Source organism: Engystomops pustulosus, chromosome 7 (assembly GCF_040894005.1).
Source record: "Engystomops pustulosus chromosome 7, aEngPut4.maternal, whole genome shotgun sequence".
NCBI lineage: Eukaryota > Metazoa > Chordata > Amphibia > Anura > Leptodactylidae > Engystomops > Engystomops pustulosus.
In genome coordinates this window covers 101,069,948-101,082,434 of record NC_092417.1, presented here as the reverse complement: position 1 = coordinate 101,082,434, position 12,487 = coordinate 101,069,948, and the positions used below count along the sequence as shown (strand labels likewise).

At 45.7% G+C, this 12,487-nt stretch overlaps 1 protein-coding gene across 4 annotated transcripts in view; it reads left to right on the top strand.

The window, feature by feature from the left end:
* Nucleotides 1-4,707, top strand: part of ACSF3 (acyl-CoA synthetase family member 3) — a 111,812-nt gene extending 107,105 nt beyond the window's left edge. For all 4 annotated transcript variants that reach the window (XM_072117452.1, XM_072117453.1, XM_072117450.1 and 1 more), the window contains 2 exons: nt 963-1,074; nt 4,043-4,707. In XM_072117452.1, the coding sequence (XP_071973553.1) occupies nt 963-1,074; nt 4,043-4,160 (230 nt within the window). In that variant the 3' untranslated portion in view covers nt 4,161-4,707. The remainder of the gene's footprint in view (nt 1-962; nt 1,075-4,042) is intronic.
* Nucleotides 4,708-12,487: the final 7,780 nt, after the last annotated feature.

Sequence of the window (12,487 nt, the reverse complement as noted above, 5' to 3'; positions counted from 1 at the left end):
GGGCTCGCTGTCTGTGTAGTGGAGGCAGGGGGCTCGCTGTCTGTGTAGTGGAGGCAGGGGGCTCGCTGTCTGTGTAGTGGAGGCAGGGGGCTCGCTGTCTGTGTAGTGGAGGCAGGGGGCTCGCTGTCTGTGTAGTGGAGGCAGGGGGCTCGCTGTCTGTGTAGTGGAGGCAGGGGGCTCGCTGTCTGTGTAGTGGAGGCAGGGGGCTCGCTGTCTGTGTAGTGGAGGCAGGGGGCTCGCTGTCTGTGTAGTGGAGGCAGGGGGCTCGCTGTCTGTGTAGTGGAGGCAGGGGGCTCGCTGTCTGTGTAGTGGAGGCAGGGGGCTCGCTGTCTGTGTAGTGGAGGCAGGGGGCTCGCTGTCTGTGTAGTGGAGGCAGGGGGCTCGCTGTCTGTGTAGTGGAGGCAGGGGGCTCGCTGTCTGTGTAGTGGAGGCAGGGGGCTCGCTGTCTGTGTAGTGGAGGCAGGGGGCTCGCTGTCTGTGTAGTGGAGGCAGGGGGCTCGCTGTCTGTGTAGTGGAGGCAGGGGGCTCGCTGTCTGTGTAGTGGAGGCAGGGGGCTCGCTGTCTGTGTAGTGGAGGCAGGGGGCTCGCTGGCTGTGTAGTGGGGGCTCGCTGGCTGTGTAGTGGGGGCTCGCTGGCTGTGTAGTGGGGGCAGGGGGCTCGCTGGCTGTGTAGTGGGGGTATGGGCTAGCTGGCTACTGTATATACTAGAGGGCAAGTGGGATGCTGTATATTGGGGAGAAAGGGCACTGGCTAGCTATATACTGGCTGGGGGCTGTGACCAATGCATTTCCCACCCTTGGCTAACACTCAAGTCAATCAGTTTTCCCAGTTCTTTGTGTTAAAATTAGGTACCTCCGCTTATAATCCAGTATATACTTTAAATGTTTTATTTCGTAATATACATAATATGGGCAAATAAATAAATTGCAAAGTTGTTGATTAAAATCCTTTCCTGTTCCTAGATGTAGCTGTAATCGGAGCTCCAGATGCAGCATGGGGGCAGCGTGTATCAGCCATTGTAAAAATGCGTGATGGACATACACTATCCTTGAAGGAACTCAAGGCCTGGGGAAGGTATGTAGTTTACATAAATAGGGGACCAGGAATGATATTCCTTTAGACCCATTTAGAATTTGGTGAATTCTCCAGGCCATATCAATTGGGTACAGCATGTCTGAGACTCTAGTCTCCTGTTTTTACCAAATATTTTAGTACAGGACATTAGTGCTGCTACTGGTCTGAAACTCTCAGTGCCGTAAATAGGTATGATGCCGTTATTTAGGTACAAAGAAACATTGTTCTTGTTTCTTGAACAAGAATTAACAATAAAGCCCTTTGATTATTTGAGCAGGGGACTAAAGTTCAGTAAATTACCAGCACCCAGAGAGCTTCACCAGAAGTCACAGTGGATAGAGAGATCCATCTGTAATTTATGTGTTGTTAACTTGGGGAATGCCTGTATTTTCTAAACATATTGGGGCACATTTACGACAGGCTGAGCCCTCTTCATACAAGGTGGGCAGACCAGTAATACCTGCGATCGGTGCTGGCACTGATTGCGGGCGTTAACCCTGTAAATGCCTCCTGCAAAGCTTGCGGAGGCATTTAAACCCTGGCGGTGCATGGGCTCCGCCATCTTGCATACGATCCCCACCCGCCCAGGACGCCATTGAGAGTAGCGTTCGGTTGCTATGATAGCAACCTTGGGTCTTCCGAAGACCTGAGGCTGTCTGGTTTTAACCCATAGATTAAAATGTGCGATTTGGCACATATGGCAGTATATGGTAGGATCAATCAGACAACCTAAGGTTAAAGGTACCCCAAAGGGTCTGAAAAAAAGTAAAAAAAATTTATGTATGAATTCTATAAAAAGTGATCAAAAGGCAGTGCATTTCCAAAAAATAACACCACCCACAGCTCTTCACATCGAAGTATGAAAAAGTTATTAGCACCAAAATATGGTAAAATGAAGAATATTTCTTTTGTTCATGAGGTTTTAATTGTAAATGTATGAAAACATAAAATTTGGTATCCCCGCGATCACACCAATCCAAAGAAGGAAGCTGTTAAAGATCATTATCAAGGGCTCAAACAGCCCTTCTCAGTTGTAAGGTGACTTCCAGATTAACTGCTATAACCAAAATGGCTACTGGTACCGGGATGAGAGCAGAAACCAAGACACACATTCCAGTCTCTTAGAAAATGCAGACTCACAATCTTTATTAGCACGCAGCCGCATATGTAAAACACAGAAAATGATCTGCATAGGGGCGTGAAACTGTGATAAAATTCTGCAATGCTGTAGGCCAGCTAATTATACCAGAACCTCCCCTTTAAGACATTCTCCCAAAATGTTGATGAACTATGCAGAGTTTCTTCCAGAGGCCTTGTTTTCATATAAACAGAATTTTTATACTAATTGTCCTAATGACCCCTGGCTAAGACAAGATGGCATCTGTAGAGAAATATATCTCTCACAGAAGCCTTTGCAGGTGTTTTGGGTTAATTATTCTAATTTTCTGAGATAATGACTTTTGGGTTTTCCTTGACTGTAAACCATAATCATCAACATTAACATAAATAAACGCTATATAATATACAAAGGCGGTTCAATAAGTACCCATGTTAGAAATAGACACCATTTTTTCAACAAATTATTTTTTTTTATTTTTATTTTTTCAAAAGTCCCCTTTTAGAAAGATACATTTCTCCCAACGTTCCTGCCATTTTTTTAACCCCTCCAAAAAAATAAGATTTGTCGAACTCTCCAAAATACGCCTCGGCGATGACTTCCTCCTTTGAGCTAAATTTTTCTTCAGCAATTCATAATGCAATTCATGCAGTTTGGCGGCCACTACTCCGGATGAATGTGCTGGTGCGTTATTGCGTTGAAACAGCACCTTCTTTTTCGCCAAATGCGGCCGTGTCGCCTTCAATTTTTTGTCGAAGCAGTCCAATAACTCACTGTAGTATTGTCCAGTGATCGTTCTTCCTTTTTCTAAAAAATCCATGAGGATGACGCCGTTAGCATCCCAAAAAATTGTCGCCATGACCTTTCCGGCCGATGGGACCGTCTTGGCCTTATTTGGAGCAGATTCACCGGGAGAAATCCATTGTTTTGATTGTTGCTTAGTTTCTGGTGTGTAATGATGAATCCAGGTTTCAACTCGATGCAAAAACTCCTTCGGATATCGCTTAAATTGCTCCAAACACTGCTTCGAAGTTAACAGCCGCATCCGTTGTTGTCCACTGTGAGCAATCGTGGCACCCATCAGGCCGACAATTTTTCACTTATTATGTAAAATATTAATTACTGTTTGGGTCGACACACCTACGGCCTCTGCTAATTCTCGCACTTTCGTTGTTTGATCAGCGAGTATCATGTCATGGACTTTTTGAATGATTTCCTCGGTAACAACGTCTGCTGGGGGTCTTGGTCGCTCCTCATGAAAAACGGATGCTTGCCTAAATTTAAATTCGTGGAACCAATATATAACTGTGTCATAGATGGCGCAGTGTCCCCATAAACAGCATCCAACTTTGCTTTTATCTCCTCCAAAAACCAAAAGCGATTTACCGAACGATACTGCTCTTTTTCCATCTTAGAGAAAATCACGAAACACGTCTTACTCAAATGGCTGCCAAATCCAAACTAACCTATCAATCAGTCTGCAATTTGTGTTTCCCTTGTTTGATCGATGGTAGCACGCGATGATAACAGCAACTTCCCTCAGGAACGTCCTCTGTCGTGAAACACGGGCACTTACTGAACCGCCCTCGTACTCTATATAATATATGAGTTTCACTTTTTCAATTGTAAGGCCCGTTCCACACTTGCGAGTGGTAGTTTTATTCTTTATTGTGTTTTGTGTTCATATGTTTCCTTTTTTGTGTGTCTTCTGGTGCTAATAAATATTTCTGCAGTAGTAGCTTTTTGCAACATCCTATAAATGTTATCATTTTTATAGATTACATGTTTCTTTTGCAATCACAGCACATACGTGATGAAGTTGCCTAAGTCATATTCCCTTTTCTTATTTAGGGCAGTCATGGCCCCATACTGCATTCCTGCCGAGCTTATCCGGGTGGAAGAAATTCCCCGAAACCAGATGGGAAAAATCAATAAAAAACAACTGCTGGCTCTCTTCTACCCACAATAAAGAGGGGAGGGGGCCAGGATGTACCTGCCTTTACACACAGAGGACATCAAGAGATTTTTTTCTTTTGCACACGGAGCGTATCAAAGAAAGTGTATATATAGGTGAATATACAGATGAAGAACAGTTGAGTTTGCATTTTAAGTTTGTCAAATATTATGTAAAAATGTAGGGGATTTTTGCAGCCATATAGAAATGCATCTCATCATATAACCAAAACTCATACCAAAAAGCAGAATAGGCTCTGCACCTCATAGACCAGACCTTGGAGGCAGTATTTTCATGCTCTGTATTATGAATACAGGGTGATTATATTACAGTATCAGTCTACTGGTTTATAAAGCCCTGGAATCACACATGGGTATATTCACATTTGGCAGATTTGTTGCCAAAATTCTGTCACTTATTTCAATGAAGCTTGCAGAAATCCATGCACATAATTTACACATAACACCATTCAGACAAATTAACTAGATTTTCTGACAATCTACCATATTTTTTTCTTTAATTTCACTATGATGACAATGTGAATAAAATCACGCTAAATGTACATGCAATTCAAATTATTTTCTTATAAAATGAAATCCTTGAAGGAGTTTTTCTAGTGATTTAAAGAAATTTGCCATCACAATCACTTATGGTAGACCACTTACGTGCGCGTCTCATCTCTTGCAGCCCAGAGCTGTCGTTGGTATATTTGAAATCCCTGCAATTTTCTAAAATAATGAATAATATCATAAGATCCTGACAGGGCAATTGTTCATGGCCAGTTAGAGATCACATGACCCTCCATCTGCGGCCATTTTATGGTCAGGAATGTCTGACTATTGAGGAATAAGAAAGAAGGCTTCAATTTACAAATCAAAAAGCGGTACAGAATTTTAAATAGATGTATATTAGCAAATTACCTAATATCCTGCCCCAAACTTGGCTCTTTCACATTGGCGTTGGTGCTCAGCTTCAGTTGTGCATCCGTTGTGTTTGGCCTCAGTTGTGTCTCCGTTTTCTCCAATTTTGTCTGACAGGTTTAACATTGCTTTGAAAATATCACACCTGTTTTTCAGCCTCATCAGTGAAAAAAAAACGTTGTTTCATCAGTTTTTTTGCAGACCCATAGACTTCTATTGCCTTCCGTGATCCACATCTGTGAATAAAATAGAACATGTTTCATATTTTGTTCCACAGACAATGGATCAGTGAAAATACAAGCCATTGTGAAAATACCCATAGAAATCAATGGCTCTTTGAGGCATTCATAGAAATCACTAAACCATGGGCATGAAAAACAAAGCCAATGTGAAAGAGCCCTTAGGGTGTGGTCACACGTGGCAGTAAGACATGTGTTTTCAAACGCATCAGAAAAGCTGAGAAGGGATTTGCCTGATTACATGGCCGTTAACATTGCATTTACAAAACACATGTAGTAATGCAATGTTTAATCATTTGTTAACACTGTTAACACATGCGTTTTGCAAATGCAATGTTAATAGCTATGTAATCAGGCAAATCTCTTCTCAGCTGTTGCCATGTTTTTAAAAACGCATGCGTACTTCCACGGTGAATGCACCCTCACACACACACACACACATTACAAAAAACATGAGGTAAAGTGGCCAACACCTTTTTCTCGAAGAAGTATTGTGCCCTAAATTCACACATGGCTGAAATAAATAATAATATAAATATATATTGCGTACTGCAAGAAATAGTGATTATTCTTGTGACTACTCCTCCTCCAGATCATATTTTGTATAGCGTGTAACATGTAGTGCATAGTTTTTTTTCTTCAGGACATTTGGCCTGAATAGTTGCTGCCATGTTCCTGAACAGAATACTGCTGATCACTGGGTGATCTGGGATACTCCTCGAACACCTTCTTTTCAGAGGAAACTCTTCAACAAAAAAAGAACAGACCTTGCTCTCAAAACTTAATGGGTTATTACCAACTGGACATTCACATTAAAATGTATTCAAATAGATACAATTTGATGTTACCAAAAAAATTTACCTGTGTGAAGATGATTTCCAATAAATGTAGCCATCTTGTCCCTCCTCAAAAAATGGTAATGAACGCTGAATCTAGGTGGTCAAACAGGACTCAATAGCGTATGCCCGGCCATCGCTGCTAGAGTACGGTGGTGGTTGTATCCAAGAACAATTCTCGTTTCTAATGGACCATATGACTACATTTATGGGAAATAATCTTTACACAGGAAAAAAATGTTTTTAATAACATGCAATGGAATTGCGTGCAATTGTACTATTATCTGCAGGTCAGTTTTATACCTCTGGAACACACATTCCCATAATTTCTGCTGTCATATAATTTATTTTTTTTGTCATAGTTACCTGTAGAACACATGGAGTACATTACAGACCTCATCTGCAGAAAGATCACATAATAGTGCAGTGTATTATATTATAAATAATATGGAGTACACTATATTCTGCAGAGTAATATAGTTGCATATTTTATTTATTACACTCTATAACTATATTTTGCATATATATATAATATATATGGAATACAATATTTCCTGAGTACTTCCATAGTCCAAAAATAACATGAGCAATATACAATGGTTACTTGCAGGCAAGTAATATAGCATGGAGTACATTATAGTGTATGGTGCTTATTAGAGATGAGCGAGCACTAAAATGCTCGGGTGCTCGTTATTCGAGACAAACTTTTCCCGATGCTCGAGTGCTCGTCTCGAATAACGAACCCCATTGAAGTCAATGGGAGACTCAAGCATTTTTCAAGGGGACCAAGGGTCTGCACAGGGAAGCTTGGCCAAACACCTGGAAACCTCAGAAAATGATGGAAACACCACGGAAATGGACAGGAAACAGCAGGGGCAGCATGCATGGATGCCTCTGAGGCTGCTTAATCGCACCATTATGCCAAAATTATGGGCAACAGCATGGCGATGACAGAGTGACCGAATGAGGCTAGATAGCATCTAAAACATCCAATAATTGACCCTGACACTATAGAAGACGGCATGCAGAGGCAGCGGCAGGCTATAGAGGGGCATGGCGACATACCCCAAATGGACTCGGGCTTCAAACCAATGGGTGGCAGAGAGGAACCAAAGGAGGTGAGCAAAAAGCGCTGACATGATTTCCTATGTGAACAAAAGGTTGACGGTATATTTAGTCGATAACACAGCATGGTGGCGACATAGTGACCAAGTTCCATAACGTATCTGGTGAAACACCCGAAAAATGAGCCTGACACAGCTCGTTTGATAAGGGGACGACATGTGGAAGCAGCCATGGAGAAGACTTCCATGATTGAAGGTGACAGTATGGGGCATCCATATTGCACTGCTATGATTGAAACTTCAGGTCTCCAGCATGGCGGCGACAGATGCGCCGAGTTCCATTATGTATCTGGTGAAACACCTGAAAATTCTGCCTGACACAGCTCGTTTGCTAAGGGGATGATGTGCTGTATATCCTCTCGCGCTCCAGCGTCTGGGGTATAGACAGTTGAAAGTTGCGCATGGAGACATTGGTGGACGCTGTGGAGGATCGTGGAGGCGAAATGGACAGGAAACAGCAGGGGCAGTATGCATGGATGCCTCTGAGGCTGCCTAATCTTGGGATGGAGTTGGCGGTCCGCTGCCAGGCGAGCTTTCGCCTGTCCAAGCCCCTGTCTCTCCGCTCCTCCCCACCCAAAATGGGCCTGGGGGCCAGAAGCGTTTCCTTTGAAAAAAAGTATCATTTTCAAAGCAGGCGGGGGCTACAAACCTCACTTCTAAGAACCTTTTGTATAAGATCAAGTGTAGTAGTGTTCTTATAAGTTTTGGTTATGGCGGGTGAGGGTAATGTAAACAGATGCGCAAGAAGCGCTGAAATAATATCGGTTAATCATAAAAGTTTGCCAGCATATTTTGTGGATAACACAGCAGGGTGGCGACAAAGTTAACAAGTTTGATGTGGAAGCCATGAAAACAACCCCAAATTCTGCTTTACACAGCTCGTTTGCTAAGGGGACGATGTATCGAGGCAGCTATATGGACGACTTTGGGAGGCAGCTATGGAGATGATGTGTGGAGGTAGCAATGGAGACAACGTGTGGTGGCAGCTATAAAGACGACGTGTGGAGGCTGCTATGGAGACAATTAAATTTGGATAGTGCCTATATGTGGCAGTCCAAAAAAGTTTTCAAACCAGAGGAGCAGGTAGGTGGTCCTCCAGAAAAATTAAATACATAGAGTACTATACCTAGAGCCAGTTCGCCCTGGCAAAAAATAGCCAGTTTCCTCTGCTTTAGTGTACAAAGAGGAGGAGAAGGAGGAAAATGAGGAGGAGAAGTGCATACATTATTCAGGTTGAGCTTCTTTCACCTGGTGGAGAATGGAAATCCTGAGAAATCCAGGCTTTATTCATCTTGATAAGCGTCAGCCTGTCAGTCGACAGGCGTGTACGCTTATTGGTGATGATGCCATCAGCTGCACTGAAAACCCGCTCAGACAACACGCTAGTGGCAGGGCAGGCAAGAACCTCCAAGGCATACAGCGCCAGTTCGAGCCACATGTCCAGCTTTGAAACCCAGTAGTTGTAGGGAGCTGTGTGATCCTTTAGGACGATGGTATGGTCAGCTACGTACTCCCTCACCATGTTTCTGTAAAGATCAGCCCTACTCTGCCGAGACTGGGGACAGGTGACAGTGTCTTGCTGGGGTGACATAAAACTGGCAAATACCTTGTAAAGCGTATCCCTGCCAGTGTTGGACAAGCTGCCTGCTCGCCTACTCTCCCTCGCTACTTGTCCCGCAGAAGTTCGCCCTCTGCCGCTAGCGCTGTCAGAAGGGAAATACTGCTTCAGCTTGTGTACCAGGGCCTGCTGGTATTCATGCATTCTCACACTCCTTTCCTCTCCAGGGATGAGAGTGGAAAGACTTTGCTTGTACCCTGGGTCCAGAAGAGTGAATACCCAGTAATCGGTGCTGGAATAAATTCTTTGAACGCGAGGGTCACGGGATAGGCAGCCTAGCATGAAATCTGCCATATGCGCCAGAGTCCCAACGCGCAAGAATTCACTCCCCTCACTGGCCTGACTGTCCATTTCCTCCTCCTCCTCTTCTTCTGCCCATACACGCTGAACAGTGAAGGACTGAGCAATGCTCCCCTCTTCTGTCTCGCCAACATTCTCCTCCTCATCCTCCTCCACCTGCTCCGATATGCGCTGAGAAACAGACCTGAGGGTGCTTTGGCTATCAACAAGGTAATCTTCTTCCCCCATCTCTTGTGACGAGCGCAAAGCTTCTGACTTCATGCTGACCAGAGAGTTTTTCAACAGGCCAAGCAGCGGGATGGTGAGGCTGATGATGGCGGCATCGCCACTGACCAGCTGTGTTGACTCCTCAAAGTTACTCAGCACCTGACAGATATCAGACATCCACGTCCACTCCTCATTGTAGACTTGAGGAAGCTGACTGACCTGACTACCAGTTCTGGTGGAAGTTGGCATCTGGCAGTCTACAATCGCTCTGCGCTGCTGGTAAACTCTGGATAACATGGATAATGTTGAATTCAACCTCGTGGGCACGTCACACAACAGTCGGTGAGCGGGCCGTTGGAGGCGGCGCTGCGCTGCCCTGAGAGTGGCAGCATCTGTGCTGGACTTCCTGAAATGCGCACAGATGCGGCGCACCTTCGTGAGCAAATTAAACAGATTGGGGTAGGTCTTGAGGAACCGCTGAACTATGAGATTTAACACATGGGCCAGCCATGGCACATGTGTCAGTCTGCCGAGTTGCAGAGCCACCACCAGGTTACGGCCGTTGTCACACACAATCATGCCTGGCTTCAGGTTCAGCGGTGCCAGCCACAGATCAGTCTGCGCCGTGATGCCCTGTAATAGCTCTTGGGCGGTGTGCCTTTTATCGCCTAGGCTCAGCAGTTTGAGCACCGCCTGCTGTCGCTTAGCGACGGCACTGCTGCTGTGCCTAGAGCTACCGACTGATGGCGCCATGCCCACGGATGCTAATTCGGAGGAGGCGGTGGAGGAGGGGTGGGAGGAGGCATAGTAGGCCTGAGAGACCTGGACCGAGGTAGGCCCCGCAATCCTCGGTGTCGGCAGTATATGACCAGCCCCAGGGTCAGACTCGGTCCCAGCCTCCACCAAGTTAACCCAATGTGCCGTCAGCGATATATAGTGGCCCCACGTGTCCGTGGTCAGGTGGACCTTGTCAGAAACGGCGTTGATCAGGGCACAGATTATGTCTGACACGTGCTGGTGCAGGGCTGGGACGGCGCATCAGGAAAAGTAGTGGCGGCTGGGGGCCGAATACCGAGGGGCGGCCGCCGCCATGAGGTTGCGAAAGGCCTCGGTCTCTACCAGCCTATAGGGCAGCATCTCCAGGCTAAGCAGTTTGGAGATGTGGACGTTGACGGCTTGGGCGTGTGGGTGGGTTGCACTGTACTTCCTCTTGCGCTCCAGCGTCTGGGGTATGGAGAGCTGAACGCTGCGCATGGAGACATTGGTGGATGCTGTGGAGGATCATGGAGGCGAAGGTGTGGAGGTGTTTGTGCCGGGGTCCTGGGCAGGGGGCTGACTAGCAGAGGCAGCAGGTGACACAGGGGAAGGAGCAGTGGTGTGCCCGGCCGGAGGTGAACGGCCTTGGTTCCATTGAGTGGGGTGTTTAGCATTCATATGCCTGCGCATACTGGTGGTGGTTAAGCTGGTAGTGGTGGAACTCCTGGTGTGGCACAGGTTGCACACAACAGTCCGTCGGTCATCCGGTGTTTCTTTAAAGAACCTCCAGACTTCCGAAAATCTAGCCCTCGCCACGGGAGCTTCACTACGTGAAACATTTGGCGCTGATGCACCAGCTCTGGCCCTGCCTCTCCGTCTGGCCCCACCACTGCCTCTTCCAACCTGTTCTCGTCGAGGACTCGCTTCCATCTCAGAAGCACTGTGTTCACCCGACCTATCAACCCAGCTTGGGTCTGTCACCTCATCATCCTCCAATCCCTAAGTCTGCTCCCCCCTCGGACTTCCTGCCCTGACAACAACTTCACCACTGTCTGACAACCGTGTCTCCTCATCGTCCGACACCTCTTTACACACTTCTTCCACTACGTCAACAATGTCATCATCACCCACAGACTGCGACTGGTGGAAGACCTGGGCATCGGAAAAGAGCTCAGCAGCAACCGGACAAGTGGTTTGTGACTCTGGGAAGGGTCCAGAAAACTGTTCCTCAGAGTATGCCGGTTCAAATGCCAAATTTTGCTGGGAGGGGGCAGACTGGGGGGAAGGAGGCTGAGGTGCAAGAGCTGGAGGAGTGCTGATTTCGGTGACATGGGTGGACTGCGTGGAAGACTGACTGGTGGACAAATGGCTAGAAGCATTGTCCGCAATCCACGACATCACCTGTTCGCACTGTTCTGGTCTCAACATTGCTCTACCACGAGTCCCAGTAACTTGAGACATGAACCTAGGGAGTGTAGCTCTGCGGCGTACCCCTGCTCCCTCATCAGCAGGTGGTGTCTCACCCCGCCCAGGACCCCGGCCTCTGACCCCTGCAGTAGTTGGACGCCCACGGGTTCAACATTTTCAAAATTAAAGTGTAAACTGTAAAGTTTTTTTGTGTTTTTTTGGTGTTTTTTTGTGTTTGTTTTTTTAACAAAACGATGCTATCCTATTGCTATGGCTAGTTTCTAGCATACACTGACGGCACACAACTGGATTTTGTGCTGTGCCTGATGACTTTGAGTTATAAAAAAAAAGAAAAGTAAAAAAAGAAAAAAAGAAAAAGCAGACTGTGCCTAATTCAATCAAACCCCTAATAAATTGTCCCACTTAGGTGTTTGAGATGGATATGTGTGTCACTAAGAGCTAAATAGAACGTTCCCAAGTCTCCCTGCAAATTCGTCTTAATATGGTAATAGCTGCACTACTAGTGCCAGCAAGGCCAGCCACAAGCAAATCAACAAAATATATATATAATGCTATTGTAGCCCTAAGAAAGCCGGTTGTATGCCTAGTTTCTAACCTACAATGACAGCACACAACTGGATTTTAAGTCACTTTAAGTTTTGAAAAAAAAAATAAAAAATCGTCAGACTGTGTTTGAGATGGATATGTGTGTCACTAAGAGCTAAATATAACGTTCGCAAGTCTCCCTGCAAATTTGTCACAATATGGTACTAGCTGCAATACTAGTGCCAGCAAGGCCAGCCATAAGCAAACCAAAAAAAAAACAAAACATAACGCTATTGTAGCCCTAACAAGGGCTGTTGGGTTCTTGTAGACTCACTCCTGCCTAACAGTAAGCTAATATAACACCCTAATGCTATCCCTGCAGCAGCTCT